Here is a 16,481-nt window from a genome sequence, read left to right as displayed (position 1 = left end):
CCGAGAGCTTTTCAAGATCTCTGCCACACTGGCTGAATGTTAGGATCGGGGCATTTGTCCTTCAAAGCTCTTGAGCCACAAATCTCATGCTGGAGGCTTTCAGCACTTCCAACTTCGAGGTCGAACCCCAAACTGGTACATCCCAAATCCGCTAGTTTCAAGTCCTTGAAAGCAAGCCTGGAGGTCTTCGGCGGTCTGAGCTTCCTTACCGACTTTCCAATTTCTGAGTCTAGATGTACCATCTCCTTCGATCCAGCCCCACAACTCTTCCGTCATTTGCCGCCAACGCTATAGCGCCCACTGGCTCATTTGGGCAGACATCGCCTAGTCTGACTGGTAGATCGTGAAGTAACGCCGTCCGTTCCAAACCATGCAACGTTGTGCCACCTGTTGGTGTCGGTACATACGGGCTGAGCATCGTCAAGCTGCTGGCATACCCAATGATGTCCGGAGCAATCGATAGATACTTCAGTACCAGCCCAGCGCATGCGGCAGACAAAAGTACTAGTGAGCAACTCAGGAGGACGCCGAACCACTTCCAGTTGACCCGATAGACGTCTCTGCGCTGGCTAGTAAGGCTCTCGGTGGTGTTGAACACGATCGCAGAGTTGTCTTCGCCGGTCATGTTAGTGGACGTTGCTTTGTCCAAATTCCCAGCGAGCGCGCGCGCAGCGTACGTTGACTGGAAGAATGAATTCCACAGTATCGTCAATCGTTCTGCGAAGGTCTCCACGGGGAGTTCGTATAGGTTGACATTTCCGTACATGCGACTGCCGATGAAGTCCGTTGGATCATACATCCATTTTTCCATCACTGTCGCACCACGCGCCGTGACACTTGACACGCCGATGGTGTCGACGCTCGTCATGGTGTTCATAAGAGTCGCCATAATGGTTCCGAGTAAGTAAGGTTCCCACTCTTTGGTGTAGCCGTCTGTGTACATATCAAGTTTGCGCAGGGCTGTAGCTTTGCATGTAGATGCAATGCACTCTATGCTAGCTTCGATATAGTCGTAGAAGTACTCGCAGTTCGCTACAGAAGTAAACTCCTCCCCATTGACTTCAATGGCAGAAGATTTACTGATGAACGGGCATGGATAGGAAGGACACGCTTTGATGAGGCATCCGGTTGAATTGTTGGAGCAGCTGGGTTGCTGAGTGCCTGTTTCCATCATCCATGTGCTGCGAACGGTTGTATTAACGGAATCGGTCCAATCTCCTGCGACTCGGCTATTGTTTGAGCAGCTGATATCGAACTGCCTCGCTCTGATTTTAAAGTGATTCATCGAGTACGTAGTGAACGGTTCTCCGTTGAAAGCAGACACTGGAATGCCAATCAAGGAGCTCCAGCGAACATTTGTCTGATTGTAATCAGGGACCGGTTTCCAGTCGTTCGAAGTGCTGTTCTCGATAGCTCGATACGATGGAAGTTTGACATTGCCCCACAAGTCTGCGCTGTTGGTCTGAAAACCGCCGCTACTGAGCAGCGCGGCGAGGAACAATGGCGTGAAAGTGCTTCGCCCGCTATTGACCATGCTGGCACCTCCCATAGTAGTTTGCTGCACGTCCAAAGGCCCGAGGTAATGCAGCGCCTGGGTTGTGTTGAGATAACGCTCCTCTTGTCGAAGCACCCGGAGAGCAGACTGTCCACCAAAAGGCGAAAGGAGCCAAATGAGTATCGAACACACGCCTATGGTGCTGAAATTGCGAAGACAGATCTGACGTTCGATGGCCAGGAATACCGACTGGCAGCCCACCAGTTGCTCGAGTCGTCCGAGAGTGGTCCCGCGCTCTGCAAGCCAAATTCCAAAATGTCTAAAAAACCGTCCCATCAAGGCCGCGAAAAGGAGAGGAAATATGGTGGGTGTGTAGAGCAGCATCTCTTGGAGCTTGTCGTTGTCCGCCCTAGGAGCTTTACCGTCCAACCTGGCGACCCTAAGGGCAAGAACTGTTACTGTCAGCATGCAACACGAGAGCTACATGCGACGCAGCATACCAATGAATAGCAATGGCGATGATGCCAGTATAATATCGAAAGCAAGAATCGTCCCCCTCAGCGGCGTCAACGCTGCAACTTGTCGGGATTTGATCGGCCAGTTGTCGACCACCTTGCTAGGCGGAAAGTTTGCTTTCGAATCGCTGTATCTGATGTCTCCATCAGGCAACAGGCCTTGCGGCGGCGCATAGCCGTAGGCTGTCTGTCCGTCATTCTTCGCAGTCAATTCAATGTTTTCAACGTCAGGGCTTGTTCTACCAGCGCCAACTGGTACATACGACATGGCGATACGAAACGATGAGAAATCGATGCTGTGGAAACGAGATCTAATGGGAGCCAAGGTTGAGAATTACGAGAGACGGGGCTCGGGTATGTATCCAAATGGCATGCCGACAGCTCACCCAGCTCAGCCGGTCAGCCGCACACACGGCTAGCTCGAGGTACAAGCCGTTGAAGCCTGGACGCTGGCGCGGTGGCGCCGCGCAGCGGATATGAGACCACAAGGCTGCGCTGCACGAATGCTCACATGTACTCAGCTGTTCGATGAGGCAGGAAATCGACAGTTGCAGCACTCCCTCGTTTCGAGCTGGAGCTGATGTTGCGACTCGTAGGTTCTCTCTCTTTGCGTCGTGCTGCTGCAATGTACCGAGATAACAGCTGTGATGAGTGGAAGGCTAGAGGCTGTCGAGAGATTGTGGGGGCCGCAAGTGCGGGCAGTGATTGGGCAGGGACAGACCGCAAATAGATCGGGAAGGAACTTCAGGCCCTCGAAACACATGCACAACACGCAATATCTGACGTAATTGTCGCCTGCCTGAAGATATGCAGCATTATTCTGAAGAGCATTAGTAAGTGCAGACATTCATCTCACGAAGAACCTGCGTCTCCGGTACCTCGAGCCAACAACAATAGGAGGTGACAAACGTGGTGGACGAGTCTTCCTCTCATGGATGTCCTTGCAATTTTCTGACTGTAGGGTTGCAATCGAAATCTCTTCACCAAAACTTGTCTGTCACAAGCCTCAGATCCTCCGCCGAAAATGTCCTCACACCTCTCTCTTCAAGCCTGGTCCTTGTTCTCAACGTCTTCTTCACCTCGCCCGTCTTCAAGTTCACGCCCTCATGTTCCACCTGCTCTCGCTTCAGTAGGCACCCTTCTACCGCCCATCGTGGTACTGATGCCTCAAACTCAACACCCTTCTCTTTCCTCATCATCTCCATCAACTCGCTGGTCGTCTTCCCATGCATCTCCTTGGTTGAGTACATCGTGCGCGCGAAGGCATTGACTGAGTTGCGTACAGCGTCATTGCGACATCTCCATAATATACAGTTGAAGGCTTCCTCAACGGACGGAACAGCAAAGAAACGCGCATCAAAATGCGCAGTACCCAAGCGCTCAAACGCTGTATCCTTGACTTTCGGTTCTGGACTTGCTGCTAAGAGGGCAGCAAGATGTGCGTTGAATCGAACAGAACAGTAGCTCGCCGCCAGACTCGAAAGCTTTTGAACGCGCTCGTTGAAGCCCTGCACACCGGTAGGGAAAACCAGGGTTATCTCGTCGGACTGCGTGTACGCGACTGTCGCAAATGGGAAGTATGCGAGCAGATCTGTGCATGCTGCTATCATCGCATCGTGTATGCGCTGGTCGAATGGCCGGCAGAAGTGGCTAGTGAATTTTGAGAATGCATGGCCGTCGAGACGTAGGACGACAGGCGATCCGGAGGGTAAAGTGAAGTCGAAACATGCCTCGTATTGCTTCATGCGAGCTGCCAGGGGTGGAGCTTTGTCAGCCGGCTGCGGCGTCTGTTGTTCCATGTTGGCAGTTGGATGTTCGAGCAAAACCGTCTCGTGTAAGAAATTGCTGTTGTCGGCGGTCTGACGAAAGATCGGGTATTCGACATAGTTGTAGGTAGCGCGACTGAGTCATCGTCTGCGACTGAGTCTTGCTGAAAGTTGAGGATACGACTAGGTGTAACGTGTTCCACCAGTCATCCACCAACACCAGGCATCCGCCAGCCCCACAAAAATCAACGCGCCCAACATGCTCAGATGGCTCAAACCTCAACACTACAGCCTCAGTCATCCCAGAAGAGGGCAGACTACTTCTTGTTACTTCTGTCCTTCAACCAGACAAAAACTTACGCATCTGTTGCGTGTCAGTCTTGTACAATACCCCTCACACAATCCTCCATGATTGCTTTGCTGGTGCTCAACTTCAAGCTGTAGTAAATGCTAAGAAAGAAAAGCTCTTTCCTGTTGAGGAGCAGTCTCTTGTCCAGTGGATCCTAGACCTTGATCAACGCGGCTTCCCCCCCCCCCCCAGGTTATTGATATATGACAAATGGCAGATGTTCTACTTGCTGGCCGCGGCCAAGATCCACCTCCACCATCTGTCAGCAAGAACTGGGTGTCATGCTTTGTCAACACCCAGTCAACACTCCAGTCAAAGTGGATTAGGAAATTTCACTCCCAGAGAGCATACTGTGCAGATCCTATTAAGATCAACACGTGGCTCAGGTTAGTAGAGGAGATACGCCAGTCTGCCGGAAGACACGACGCTCTACGCTGCCGAGATATGTAATGGCGTAGCCGCCCATGTCGAGGGATCTGAGAGGAAGGAAAGAGTATACCAGAGTTTTCAACAATCAATCAAATCGACAGATTGATTCGCGAACGAGCCAGGTCCTGGGACTTGCACCGCTCCACGGACCGCAATGTACAACGTGCACCAGGCGGAGATGAGAGTTGCAAAGCCCATGGGTATCGTTCCAAGGAAGAGTGTGTTGGTATTGTCGGCGATCATTACAGCACGCCAGAGATCAATCAAATCAAGTCAAATCCATGCGCGGAGTTGATTATATTATGACTTGCAAAAGATCCTGACCCCCTGTTTTTCTGGTTACTACATACACTAGGCATACACTAGGTGGGACTTTTGGGAGTAAGAGATGACCGGGGGCACCGGAGGGGTATATATGTGGGTGCTAGACCCTGACCCATACCTTCACCACCACTCACAGCCTGTAATCTCGCCAAACCTGTCATCATACATAGCATCATTGCTACCACCTCTACCATCTTGCTGTCACCACTACACATTACCTGCTCTCTCCTATCACAACACTGAAATCCAAACATACCATGCCTCCAACTATCAGATCCAGCAAGCTATTGCGATCACATTAATAGTAATATCAGCCCTAAAGACAACAATGTTGTGTAGGGACTGATCGTACTCGGAAAAACCGGGGGGTCAGCATCTTTTGCAATTCACCGTCTTTTACCAATAGGTGACGTTTGCCTAAATTTGGAAGATTTGATAGTGTTGTAGACTCGATTTGATTGATAGGGTTGGAAATATATTTGTTGTTGTATGCTAAATCCCTGTTGTTGCACCAGAGTTATTGTGTAGGCTCTTCCCACTGGCATACGCCATACAATCTGTCGATAGAGGTGTCAGTCAACGTACTTTCATCTGTTACAGTATCAGTCAGTCGATAGGCCTGAGGTTGCACACATCAGACTATCCTGGACTAGCATGTTTCAGGTCAGGTATATCGTCGTCTTCTCCTAGCTAGATAGCAACTCAGCGCAGTATTCCATGATTTCCGTCGACCCGACAGTCCTACGTTATTGTTCACCGTAGCTATCAATATACTACAACGGCCCACGCCGCTACATCATCAACCTCGTCGTCAGCATCCATCAAACCTGCTCCTATCCACCTCCGCACACTGCAGAGCAGCTAGTAATTGTGATCCAATTTGACGACACTTAGGCGATCACCAAGCTCGCTAAAAAATTCGCTCGCACTCGCAGCTGGAGGCAGGTATAGTCATTATATCAAGCGCCAGCTGCGCTAACAATGGGTACCTACCGCGTAAGTTGAGCTAGTAACGCACAGGATTACCCTGGGTATCAAAATCTTCGCGACTCCAATGCGGCTCGTCAGCACGCAGCGTTCATACACGTCAGTATAATCCTCCTTGTCGTCGCTCTCCGCCTCAATTATAGCGTTGATGACGTCGTCTATCGCGTTGGTAGGTGAGGTTGTAGGTTTTGGCAGCGTGCGAGCCGCTGGGCGATGGTTATAGAGGCGCTAGAGTTGCTGCAAAGCAGCGTCAGCAGCTGCCAATCGAGCTGGGTCGCTGCGCCAAGCTACTTTGCAGTAGTTGCAATAGTGGGGATGGAGGACGATTGCTGCGTAATGAGCTGGGGTGTCGTTCAATTTGGTGTAGTAGAGCTTCAGTTTAGCGACGGCAGCACACAGGTTGATAGCCATATGGTCCTCCGGAGCGTCAGGCTGCTCAAAGTCAACACTTTCATAGATAACTAAGCGCTCTTTGCAGGCGGTGATTAGCTGCTCAAACATGGGGATAACCTCGTAAATAGCACTAAAGCGCCCATTGAGCTTATACTGCTTCTTCCCATGCCCCTCTAGCCGCTCAGTGGCTACTTTCAGCGGCCGCAAAATATCCACGTACTCAGTTATCACTGCCCGGTCCACAGCTGATAGACCGTCTGATCGCATCAATGCCGGCACGGATGGCAGCTTATTATTGCTCTTGTACGCAGTCTTGTCGGAATCAGCTGTCTTCTTGATGTGGTGATTTGAGTAGGCAACGATAGGTTGTTGGAGGATGAGGCCGCGCTCAAAAGCCGCGCAATAGCTATTCCAGCGGGTAACGCAGGCCTTAACTACAGCTAATAGCAGGTCGTTGTTGTGGTAGGGTCTTCAGTATGTGCGAGGTGCTGGAAATGGGCGAAGCTGGAGTTTTGCTTTGGCGTGCTGATATAGTCAATAATGTCCAGGAACACGCCTAGAGGGCCTAGCCGTCGCCATTCATCCATAACTCTCTCCTCATCCTTCTTGTGCCGCGGATTGTTGTCATAGGCATCTTTATCCTTGCCAAACATCACAGTTTGGCCAACAGAGTTAAGAGTATGGGGACCGCAGCGAAGGCGGTGCCAAGCAGCAATCAAGCCATACCTACGAGCTAAGTACTCAATAGCCACATCGTTACTTGCTGCGTTATCTAACACAAAGTAACCCAGCTTCTGCGGCGTTATACGAAACGATAATAGCGCTTTGTTGACACACTCTCCAATCGCCTCGACGCTGTGGACGCCTGCGAGCTGGGGGAGCGCTATAGGCAAGTCTATAATCTTTCCATCAGAGTTGGCGTAGTGCGCAACAATACCAAAGAAGCCACATTCGACGCCTTTGGTGGTCCATCCGTCGAAGCTTATGTGGATTTTGCTAACTGCGACAGGCAGCCTAGCTTTGACAATCGGCTTTAGGTGCTCATACAGTTTCATTACAAACCTAGAGACACTCTTGCGGTTAGTCCACGGCGCTTCTTTAGCTACTGGGTTGGCGAAGCACAGCATTTTGCGGAAGCTCTTGCTTTCAAACTCGCGCAATGGGTGGTTGTTTTTGACGAGCCACATCACGGCAGCAAGCCGAAATCCTTGTGCGTTGAAGTTACCCAACTCATTGGTAAACTCTTGCCTGACTGCAACACCCTTCTTCAGCATGTCAGTTATTGTCGATTGGCCACCCGGCAGCGTCACCAGCTTCTTCCCGCTTCTTTATACGATGGCCGCGCCTATCCATACCCAAGTGCTTTGCCGCCGAGCTCGTGCCTGTCGACACCTCGACAATGACGCCTGTCAGGGTGGTTTGATGGCACCAGCGGCACACAAAAATGGTACGCTCTGGCTTCTCTGCGTCTTCAGTACCCCTCTGCAGCGCGACGCGATAGCCGTGGTTAAAGACTCAGCTCTTCTTGCCCATGAGAATGCGTTTAGGCTTACCATAACGGCGCAGTTTACTCCAATTGATGTCATCAAAGTTATCAGCAAAGCGCTCATTGAAGGCGTCCAGCTTCTTATCCTTGCAATCCTCCTCCGTTGTAGCCACCATGGCTGCCTTCGACGCTGGCGCTGGCGCTGCCACAACCTGCGACTCCAGCAACTGCAGGTCCCATGGCTGTCCAGCAGGCCCTATAACCTGGCCAATGAGCAGGTCAGCGGCTGCCTCTACAGCGGCTTCGGCAGGTGGATGGCTTCTCGGCAGGCTCTAATGGCGGCGATGGGGGAAGTGGCAGCGTAGTCGACTGTGTTTCGGGCAACTCTATGGGCTGGCTGGCAGTGCCAGCAGGTAGCTCATCGCCCTCACGAGCTTTCTGGGTAAGTATTCAGCGACGTATAAGTAGCAGCTGCTTTAGCGCGTGGCTCGCCACCAACAGCGCGTTTGGCAGGCATCAAGGGCTGCTGGCAGGGCTCGAGGTAAGTGTCAAGGGTCAAAGTGGCCTTCTAACAAGTATGCATTTGTCCTATGCTACAGAAGCAGAAAGATGGAGAAGAGAGGTTTGCCCGCTCTTCATACAAAGAAAGGCAGTCTGCGCCAAGCTTCGCTTAGTGCGTTACTGACCACTGTTTGTACGTAGTTCCTTTATATCAGGACTCAGCCCATAACAGTAAACAAAGGCAGCGAAAAGTAAGCGTTAAGCTGACAATAATAACCGCTACAACACTAGAAGTAAGCCGTTTTGTAGGCGACGATAGCAATTGACAACAGAAACAGCACGTTGAGATGGCTGGTTACGCGACAATGGATGGCTTGGGATACGCGAGAAGCCCCCAACTGGTAAGTTAAGCCAATTACAACACTAGGGAAAAGCTAACTATAGTCGATTTACAGCGACTCCGAGAACCTCACATCTGCAAGATCTACAGCTATACAACAACATCAAATTCCTCAAATCTTCAAATTAAAGACAACTCAGATGCTTGATTTGCACCCAAATTTGTATGAGCGGACTGGATTTGTTTGATTTGTGGATTTGGTTGACGAAACACTTAGATTTGTAAGTATACTCCATTGTTTTCAAGTGTGCATTACAGTCCATATCTCAGAGTATAGCGTATACCGCACAACTGAGATGGAGAAGCCGCACGTAAATAGAATGGCGTTGAGTCCAAGGAAGATGACAGCGAGCCAGTAGAGCCATTGCGCCTTGAAAGGTATCGCAACGAACAGTAAGCTCACTATGCCCGTCCCCATCATGACACTGAACCATGATGGTGAGAAGTTCCTCACTATTCTGCGCCAGCCGACCTGCTCGGTGTTGGGTTCAAGTTCCTCTTTTGAAAGATTGAATGCATACGTCAGATTTTATGAGATTTGCGTCCGACGTCTCGGTCTTCTGAGTATCCTCCGAACGCTTCGCAGTCGTTTTGATATTGCCATCGGACCTTTGTCGACTAGGTGAGATGCGCTGTGCTGCTGGTACGCTTTGTGCAGGGCTGTCTGAGCCAATTCGTTCCAGCTCGTAGTCATCCATGATCGCGACAGCAGCAATCTGCTGAGTGACACACGTCGAGCGCGGCGATGAGTGGTAGAGCGACCATCGATGATGATTGCGGAGGAGTCTGTCACTTGCCGCTTGACGGTTCGCAGTCCATCCCACGTGATGGTTCTGGTGATTGGGCGAAATTGGCAGTCCAGCCTCACTCCCGGCCCCACCCGTCTCACACAGCTCAACCTTCAGCCTGCTCGACAAACAAGCAACCCTCACATCAACAACATCACCCCAAAGACCTTCCATGGACATCTTACCACAGAATCTCTCGTTGCGCACACGTCCTACGGGCCCATGGAACCACGGGCTTCCTCAACCGCTTAGCTTCGTACCCTGATCCCCGCACCAGATTCTGCAGACCCTGAAAAGCGCCAGGGCCCTTATCAATACATTAGATATCTTTGGAACACCATGACTGGCTTCCTGGGCTTACCTCTCGAACTCAGAAACCATGTGTACGACCTGCTCCTCCATGAAGACCTTGCCCCATCATTCCGCGGGGTGATGGTTGTCTCTGAAGCCTACGTCAAGCGCGATTTACCCATGAAGTCCTACCGCGGCCTTCTCCTCGTCTGCCATCAAACATACCAGGAATTCAAGACCGCAATCCAACATCTCGCCGCCTCGAAGCAACTGAATTACGAACTGGACATTACCTTTTCCCACGGTCGCCCGTATTTTTCACTGACATGGAAGCGCTTCGCGGCCCTCTCACCAATAATCAACCACCTTCTCATCAACGTGGACCTGCGCATCCAAGAACCCCTCGGCACATCTGAGTATATTCCCCACGACCACGAACTAGCGCACCTGATCGAAGACCTGCCCGAGTCCTTCGCGGTGCAATTGTTCGACTACATAGCCATCCTTCTCAAATCCCTGTTCAACCTGCTCCTCTCTGGCAACCCGTCTACTTCCATCCTATACACAGAGTCCATGACCTTGAATTTGCGCACGCCGACGCGCTTGACATTGTCCGGAGGTTCTCACCATAATCCACACGGCTGCTCGCGCAGGATTCCGGTGGACAAGCACGAGGTTACTAAGTTGTGGACGACGATGCGGAATACGCTGCAGGCGACGAGTAAGGGCTTCCAGGCGTTTGAGGCGAGGAAATGTGAGGAGCTGTTTCCGAGGATTCAGATTGGGTGTTTGAGATTTGCGACGGAGGACCGCATTTGGGGAGAGGGGCATAACTTGATTCTTGCCGAGAGGGATTTTATGTGGTTGAGGTATTGAAATGAAGGCTACACGGATCATGATGAATGACAGACACGGCCGACACGCAGCATTGAACAGCATTTACGGCGTTTGGGTATTTAGCGTAGCATAGCACAGCACATACAGTCATGATGTTGATCACTTTAATTTCTGTCACATACCAAGCCGCGCAATGACGTTGCTGGGATATGAGAACACTTGATTACAATAAGAACACACTATCCACTGTCCATATGAGCAACTACAAACTCGCATCACGCTACAGAGTCGCGCTATCCTGCCCTGATCCGCTCTGCTCTTCCACAGATCTACTTGTTCGCTCTCATCTTCCGGTTCGCTCTATGCAGCGCAAACCTCGAGCGTCAGACCAGTCTCGCCAGAGTAGGACAAGGTGTGATTCGGCTCCGGTGCACCATCCCACTCAATAGAAGGAACATCCTTATCCTTATCACCCTTGACGGTGATCTTCTCGCCCCAGAAGTCGAAGCCAAAGGCAGTGCTAAGGTCGTAGTAGATGCTCTGACCCTTATTGTAGGTGTAGCTGAAGTGCAGCGTAGGCTTGGCAGTCCAGAGAGCAGCGGCGGTTCGGCCGATCTTGATCGCAGTGCCGATGCCCTGGAAGTACTCCTCTTCGGTCCAGAGAGTGTCGGGTTGTACTGTGTTTGTGTTGCCAGTTGTTTGACCGACTGAGGTGACGAAGATGTCGAAGTCGCAGTTGTTGTGGACGACGATGGAAGGGGCGGCGAAGGTAGTGGCCGCGAGAGCGAGGCTGCTGAGTACGGTGAAGAAACGCATATTGTATGAATATATCGATGAGAAAAACTGCTTGTCTTGGAGTCTGGTGTGGTTGGAAAGTGTGTTGGAAGTCGATGCTTGCATTTTGAGAGCAGTGCAGCGATCCTTCTCTTATACCTGTCAGAAAACGCCTTCCTTAGCACTCAACACTTGCTGATCTTCGTGATATGGTCACATCTCGAAGCTGATAGCTCTTTGGCAATGCTCTTGTACGCTGGCACCGCCTCATGTAAGGTGCCGCAACTTTCTATCACAAACCTGTGACCATGGTGCCGTACTGTCCGGCTACGATCATTCTGCTGGGAAGGCGAGGACCGACTTGCGAGATGTGATGAGAGCCAAGAGATGGGCAAGGCAGGATTGAGCTGCGACTATCTGGTGTGGTACAAAAACGTCCAATATGATGATGATGTGGTACCAAAGGCCCGATGCAGGTACAAATGCAGGTACGAGTCGATGGTCATACCCGTCAAGGTAACTGTTTGAGAAACACAAGTGGCGAATGACCTGAACTCTCCAGGTTTAGGATGTCAGATGTAGAGACAATGAACAAGGAAATCGCAGATGGTGGATCAGGTGAGGTCAGAAGACCGGTCAGCAATGTTGCTAGATCTTACGTGCTAATGTTGCTGTGAAAGAGAGAATTCGCAAAGCATGGTACAAACATTCCTGCAATAAACCTGTCAACTGTCAAAAAGAGGTGATTGTGTTCGGCTCGTTGCAGCATCAATGATCACAGGGCTACCACAAGGGGGCAGGTCCACCAGCGTGTAGCATTGAGATTCTTCTTCGTGCTCGGCGACCTCGAGAGTACGTTGCAGGAAGTCTCAATGACAGGTGGCCTAGGCTGCGTGGCCGCCGGCATCTCGCACGCTCATGAGAGGCGGAGGGAACGTGACGTCCCTTGCTGCTGGAGTGAGGGGTACGTTCACCGTAATGGGTCAGTGGTAGGAGTAAAGACCATGGTCAGACGCGTGCTCGCCAAACAAGGCGCTGTTCGCGCGTGATGCGTCAACACATCGAAGTTTTTAGAGGCATTGACATCGCGGTTGCAGGTGGAGGAAGTCGCGACACGTCGTTGGGACGACTAAGTCGGCTCAAGCGGAAAGGAAGGCACGTCGGCTTAAGGCCGCGGCCGCCTCCAAACCTCGGCTCTCTTCCCCACGTTCCGCGACGTCAAGCTCCTGTGCTCCGCATTAAATTGCGGAAGCTTGCCGCCATGTGACAGTCGTTATTCGGCTCGCAAGAGCCAACTTTCTCTGCAATACTCCCACTGTCATAGTGAAACCCCTCCTTGCTGGAAACTATGTCATCATCCGCCCTCCGCACATCCATGAGAATGGCCTCGCGGCCGCAGCAGCGCTTGGCCAGCATTCAGAGGCAATTCAGTGCCTCAGCGCAACAGAAGAAGGAAATCAGAGATGCATACATCATAAGCGCCAGTCGAACACCGACTGCAGTTGTACGAACACTCTCATCACATTCCTGTGCCAGCCTGCTTACCATAGACCAGTTCAATGGCAACTTCACCACCGTCTCAGCGACCCAGCTTGGTGCCACAGCGATCAAGTCAGCCCTCGAGAAGTCGAAAGTCCCGATCTCCTCCATCGATGCCGTATATATGGGCAATGTGCTGTCAGCAGGCGTTGGACAGGCGCCAGCAAGACAAGCCGCCATCTTTGCCGGCCTGCCTACCAGCGTCGAAGCAACAACTATCAACAAAGTATGCGCTTCAGGATTGAAGGCCGTCAACATTGCCGCCTCGACCATCGAGCTGGGACAGGCTGAGGCCCAGGTCGCTGGTGGCATGGAGAACATGACCCGAGTCCCATACTACCTGAGCCGCGCCAGCCAACAGCCAGCCTTCGGCCACCAGAAGATGCAAGACGGACTTATCGCGGACGGCCTCTGGGACGTCTACAACCAAATCCACATGGGCAACTGTGCCGAAAAGACCGCCAAAGATCACAACATCTCACGGAAAGAGCAGGATGACTACGCTATCCTGACATACAAGCGCGCCCAGCAAGCCTACAAAGACGGTATGTTCAAAGATGAGATTGTACCTGTCACAGTCAAGTCGAAAAAGGGCGACATCGTCATCTCAGAAGATGAGCAATACAACAAGCTCAAGCTCGAGAAGGTTCCGACACTGAAACCCGCCTTCTCTAAAGACGCAGACGCCTCGGTCACAGCGGCGAACAGCTCTCCTCTCAGTGACGGCGCCTCTGCGCTCGTCTTGGGAAGCAAGGAGATCGCGCAGCAGTACGGCAAGGACAGCCGCGTTCTGGCCAAGATCGTGACCTACTGTGATGCATCGGTTGACCCGATCGACTTCCCCATCGCACCAGCTTCTGTTGTTGAGAAGCTGCTGAAGCAGTCTGGGCTGAGCAAAGAGAACATTTCAATCTGGGAGTTCAATGAGGCGTTTGCTGCTGTTATTAAGGCGAATGCTAAGATCCTTGGTCTTAAGGAGGACAATGTGAACCCTAGGGGTGGTGCTATCGCGCTGGGTCACGCCTTGGGTAGTTCAGGTAGCAGGATCTTGGTTACGCTGTTGCATCAGCTGGAGGTTGGGCAGTATGGTGCTGCGGCGATCTGCAATGGTGGCGGTGCGTCGAGTGGTATCATCGTCCAGAGGGTTAGCCCGGATCAGTTGTAGATGAGTAAGGGCAGAATGTAAATGTATACCACGACTGGAGTCATTTCGAATCTGTGTCGCCCGGCGTGAGATAATGTGAGGCCAAGGATGCGAGGGTTATCTTCGACCGTGTGGGTGCAGCATCACGGTGGATCGGTTCACGCGACTCAGCTTGTTAAAGGGGGTATAATGCAATTCATCCATTCATGAATCCATGAAATTTATTTTAGCAGTCCTGATCGACCATCGTCATGCGCCCAATAAAAGGCTACACAACGCAGAGTATCCTTTTCCATGCACGCCAGTCCATAAGCTTGAAAGATTCGACCAGACGTCCCAGACACCACGCAACGCCCTCAGCGCTACATTTACCTGTAGCGCCAGAGGGAGAGGGTGTTGTGCCTCTTCCAAGTCTTCCTGCGACCAGCGGTGGTGTTGTTGTACTTGTGGCCACGGCCGAGACCACGGCTCTTCTTGCCGGTGGCGGTGAGACCACGAGACTCGCGGTGCTTGTGGACGGGGTTGACGATCCAGTTGATGCGGGCATCGCGGCGGATGGCCTTGTGCTGGGGGTCGACAAGGATGACCTCGTAGTACTTGTAGGTCGAGTCCTGGTTGATCCAGTACGAGTTGAGAACGCGCAAGTTGGCGCAGCGGCGGCCGACACGCTCCTCAGCGGTGCTCTTGAGGGAGCGCTGGTACTTGAGCTGGTTGATACCCTGGTTGGTGGGCTTGCCTGTACATATATTAGTCTTCTGTGTGCGTTATCCGATCGATCGAGCGAAGCATACCGTAGGTGGCACCCCTAGAAGTCTACTGTTAGCACTGCTATATCTGTCTTTGTCTACGTGTGTACGTACTTGGGGGCGGGCCTCTTGCGGCCACCGCGGCGAACACGGCAGCGGTAGATAACGTAACCCTGCTTGGCCTTGTACCCAAGACGGCGGGCCTTGTCGGGGCGCGAGGGACGGCTGGCGCGGTGGATGACCTTCAGTTGGCGAAGCTATCGATGCACTCTCAGCTAATGTTCAACGAGTACACCAATTGAGACTCGATGTCTCAGGAAATGTGAATTCATACCTCCCAGCACTGTCGCAACGTTAGCAAGGTCCTCACAATCGTCTCAATCGTGTATACGTACGCGAACGCGCATCAAGAAGCGCATCATGTCCGACTGCTTCTTCTTCTGAAGTTCCTCGACATACTTAAGGGCACCCATCTGAGCAGTTGTTAGTATTGCGTGTGCGGTTGTTTCGATCGTTCGGTGCGTTGCGGTGTTCGCTCGATTGATCAATCCGTTCGTATGGGAGACTCACTTTGTCTGGTCCTGGTGTTAGTAGGGTCGTTGACGTTGGAGGTTGACGAAGCGCAAATCTCGACGAGATCCAAAATTGCAGGTGCTAAGCGAGGTGGGCGGAAGGCGCTAGCCAGCACTCTTGGCGCAATTGGCGCAACAGCGACCCACTCACAGGCAAGAGCTGACCGCGCTAAGGAAGAACACCAACATCACGAGCAACTTCGCGGGTCAGAAATCATCAAAAATGTCTTGCAGCTAGTCGAAACGTGGATGCATTCTCTCGCTGCGTTCTGTTGTTGGCGTTGAGTGACCTTTCTGACTCCTTCATCGTCCCAATCCTTCGATCTCAGCATCTGCGGATGTTATAAATTTCGCCTCGCCTATTCAAAACTTCCTGTCAGTCCTCCTCCACTCAAATCCGAATCGAAAACATGATGGGGATGGGCAAGAAGACTAGAGTATGTGCATGTTCCTAGAAGCAGCACTCCCGTTGAGTGCAACGGGAAACCGCGAAAAGTGCAGTGTGCAAACTATATGTCTTTCTCCTACGAAAGCTCGTCCGGACGACCTATTCTCGGCTCCACATACCTTGCAAATACCCAGGTATGGAGACTCAAACATGTATCGAGAGTTTCAAATTCCTATCTAAGCTCGAATTTTGAGTGTTCGGAAAAGAGGATTTTCCACTGGTCAAAGTTCGAAGCCGAATGCAATGCGCTGCACGACTTGGCCGACGGGGCCAAAGCCGGCCCATGCCAATTATACATTGTCGACTTCCAGGCGTACCTCTAAAGCATCCTCTTTTCGGGTTCCCGGGTACCTCATCCTTCATTCTCTGCCATCGTGTTGACATCCAAAAGCAATTTCTTGGTTTTTGTGTCCACCACCCTCTCATGAATCATCACTTTTGCTTCACTGTTTGCAATGCACACAAAGCAAGGGTTATGTGTGAAACAAGTTGTTTTTTCCTGACGGTGTTCAACGAGACCGAAACGGTGATCTGCTTCGAAATGATGTTGCATTTCACGAATGTTGCCGCCTGCCTTCTTTCTTTGCACAAAATTTCCGTTCCATCTAAAAGTTACTCAGGAATACCAAAGCCAAGATGAACAGCTTGATATCTCGGAGACGACCAAGGAAATAGAGCATGTAACTCAATCCCAGTC

At 51.6% G+C, this 16,481-nt stretch overlaps 7 protein-coding genes across 7 annotated transcripts; 2 read left to right on the top strand and 5 right to left on the bottom strand.

Annotated features, from left to right (window-relative positions):
- Nucleotides 1-229: 229 nt before the first annotated feature.
- Nucleotides 230-2,278, bottom strand: BU25DRAFT_430599 (uncharacterized protein; the record flags this gene model as incomplete). The annotated part of the gene is made up of 2 exons (XM_033708613.1): nt 230-1,947; nt 1,996-2,278. 2 exons carry the CDS (start codon nt 2,276-2,278, stop codon nt 230-232), a joined length of 2,001 nt encoding a protein of 666 aa, XP_033562968.1.
- A 583-nt stretch (nt 2,279-2,861) lies between these two features.
- BU25DRAFT_409810 (uncharacterized protein) lies at nt 2,862-3,901 on the bottom strand. The gene has a single exon (XM_033706141.1). The coding sequence runs from the start codon at nt 3,807-3,809 to the stop codon at nt 2,991-2,993; it is 819 nt and encodes a 272-aa protein (XP_033562967.1). The 5' UTR covers nt 3,810-3,901; the 3' UTR covers nt 2,862-2,990.
- A 3,631-nt stretch (nt 3,902-7,532) lies between these two features.
- On the bottom strand, nt 7,533-9,415 carry BU25DRAFT_490397 (uncharacterized protein). The gene is made up of 2 exons (XM_033711492.1): nt 9,167-9,415; nt 7,533-8,007 (listed from the first exon to the last, which is right to left on the bottom strand). The coding sequence occupies exons 1-2, from the start codon at nt 9,341-9,343 to the stop codon at nt 7,774-7,776; spliced, it is 411 nt and encodes a 136-aa protein (XP_033562966.1). The 5' UTR covers nt 9,344-9,415; the 3' UTR covers nt 7,533-7,773.
- A 120-nt stretch (nt 9,416-9,535) lies between these two features.
- On the top strand, nt 9,536-10,766 carry BU25DRAFT_409806 (uncharacterized protein). The gene has a single exon (XM_033706140.1). The coding sequence runs from the start codon at nt 9,773-9,775 to the stop codon at nt 10,598-10,600; it is 828 nt and encodes a 275-aa protein (XP_033562965.1). The 5' UTR covers nt 9,536-9,772; the 3' UTR covers nt 10,601-10,766.
- Nucleotides 10,767-10,921: 155 nt separating this feature from the next.
- Nucleotides 10,922-11,377, bottom strand: BU25DRAFT_430595 (uncharacterized protein; the record flags this gene model as incomplete). Its single annotated transcript, XM_033708612.1, has 1 exon — nt 10,922-11,377. The coding sequence occupies one exon, from the start codon at nt 11,375-11,377 to the stop codon at nt 10,922-10,924; it is 456 nt and encodes a 151-aa protein (XP_033562964.1).
- A 1,194-nt stretch (nt 11,378-12,571) lies between these two features.
- On the top strand, nt 12,572-14,199 carry BU25DRAFT_365689 (thiolase). The gene is made up of 2 exons (XM_033703825.1): nt 12,572-12,839; nt 12,891-14,199. Exons 1-2 carry the CDS (start codon nt 12,684-12,686, stop codon nt 14,037-14,039), a joined length of 1,305 nt encoding a protein of 434 aa, XP_033562963.1. The 5' UTR covers nt 12,572-12,683; the 3' UTR covers nt 14,040-14,199.
- BU25DRAFT_390658 (60S ribosomal protein L15) lies at nt 14,200-15,355 on the bottom strand. The gene is made up of 6 exons (XM_033704579.1): nt 15,335-15,355; nt 15,160-15,237; nt 15,099-15,107; nt 14,879-15,021; nt 14,810-14,823; nt 14,200-14,754 (listed from the first exon to the last, which is right to left on the bottom strand). Exons 2-6 carry the CDS (start codon nt 15,235-15,237, stop codon nt 14,387-14,389), a joined length of 612 nt encoding a protein of 203 aa, XP_033562962.1. The 5' UTR covers nt 15,335-15,355; the 3' UTR covers nt 14,200-14,386.
- Between the last annotated feature and the right edge of the window lie 1,126 nt (nt 15,356-16,481).

Source organism: Macroventuria anomochaeta (genome assembly GCF_010093625.1).
Source record: "Macroventuria anomochaeta strain CBS 525.71 unplaced genomic scaffold BU25scaffold_12, whole genome shotgun sequence".
NCBI lineage: Eukaryota > Fungi > Ascomycota > Dothideomycetes > Pleosporales > Didymellaceae > Macroventuria > Macroventuria anomochaeta.
Note: the sequence above shows the minus strand (reverse complement) of the source record. Positions and strands in the feature narration are given on the sequence as shown.

Bases quoted from the DNA above. Each gene is read 5' to 3' on its own strand.
- BU25DRAFT_409810 (XM_033706141.1), bottom strand. From the start codon at position 3,809: ATGGAACAACAGACGCCGCAGCCGGCTGACAAAGCTCCACCCCTGGCA.
- BU25DRAFT_490397 (XM_033711492.1), bottom strand. From the start codon at position 9,343: ATGGATGACTACGAGCTGGAACGAATTGGCTCAGACAGCCCTGCACAA. The intron at 8,008-9,166 runs GTATGCATTCAA...CTCATTGGCCAG, and splicing joins CAAATCTCATAAAATCTGAC to GTTATAGGGCCTGCTGGACA.
- BU25DRAFT_409806 (XM_033706140.1), top strand. From the start codon at position 9,773: ATGACTGGCTTCCTGGGCTTACCTCTCGAACTCAGAAACCATGTGTAC.
- BU25DRAFT_365689 (XM_033703825.1), top strand. From the start codon at position 12,684: ATGTCATCATCCGCCCTCCGCACATCCATGAGAATGGCCTCGCGGCCG. The intron at 12,840-12,890 runs GTACGAACACTC...ACCATAGACCAG, and splicing joins GTCGAACACCGACTGCAGTT to TTCAATGGCAACTTCACCAC.
- BU25DRAFT_390658 (XM_033704579.1), bottom strand. From the start codon at position 15,237: ATGGGTGCCCTTAAGTATGTCGAGGAACTTCAGAAGAAGAAGCAGTCG.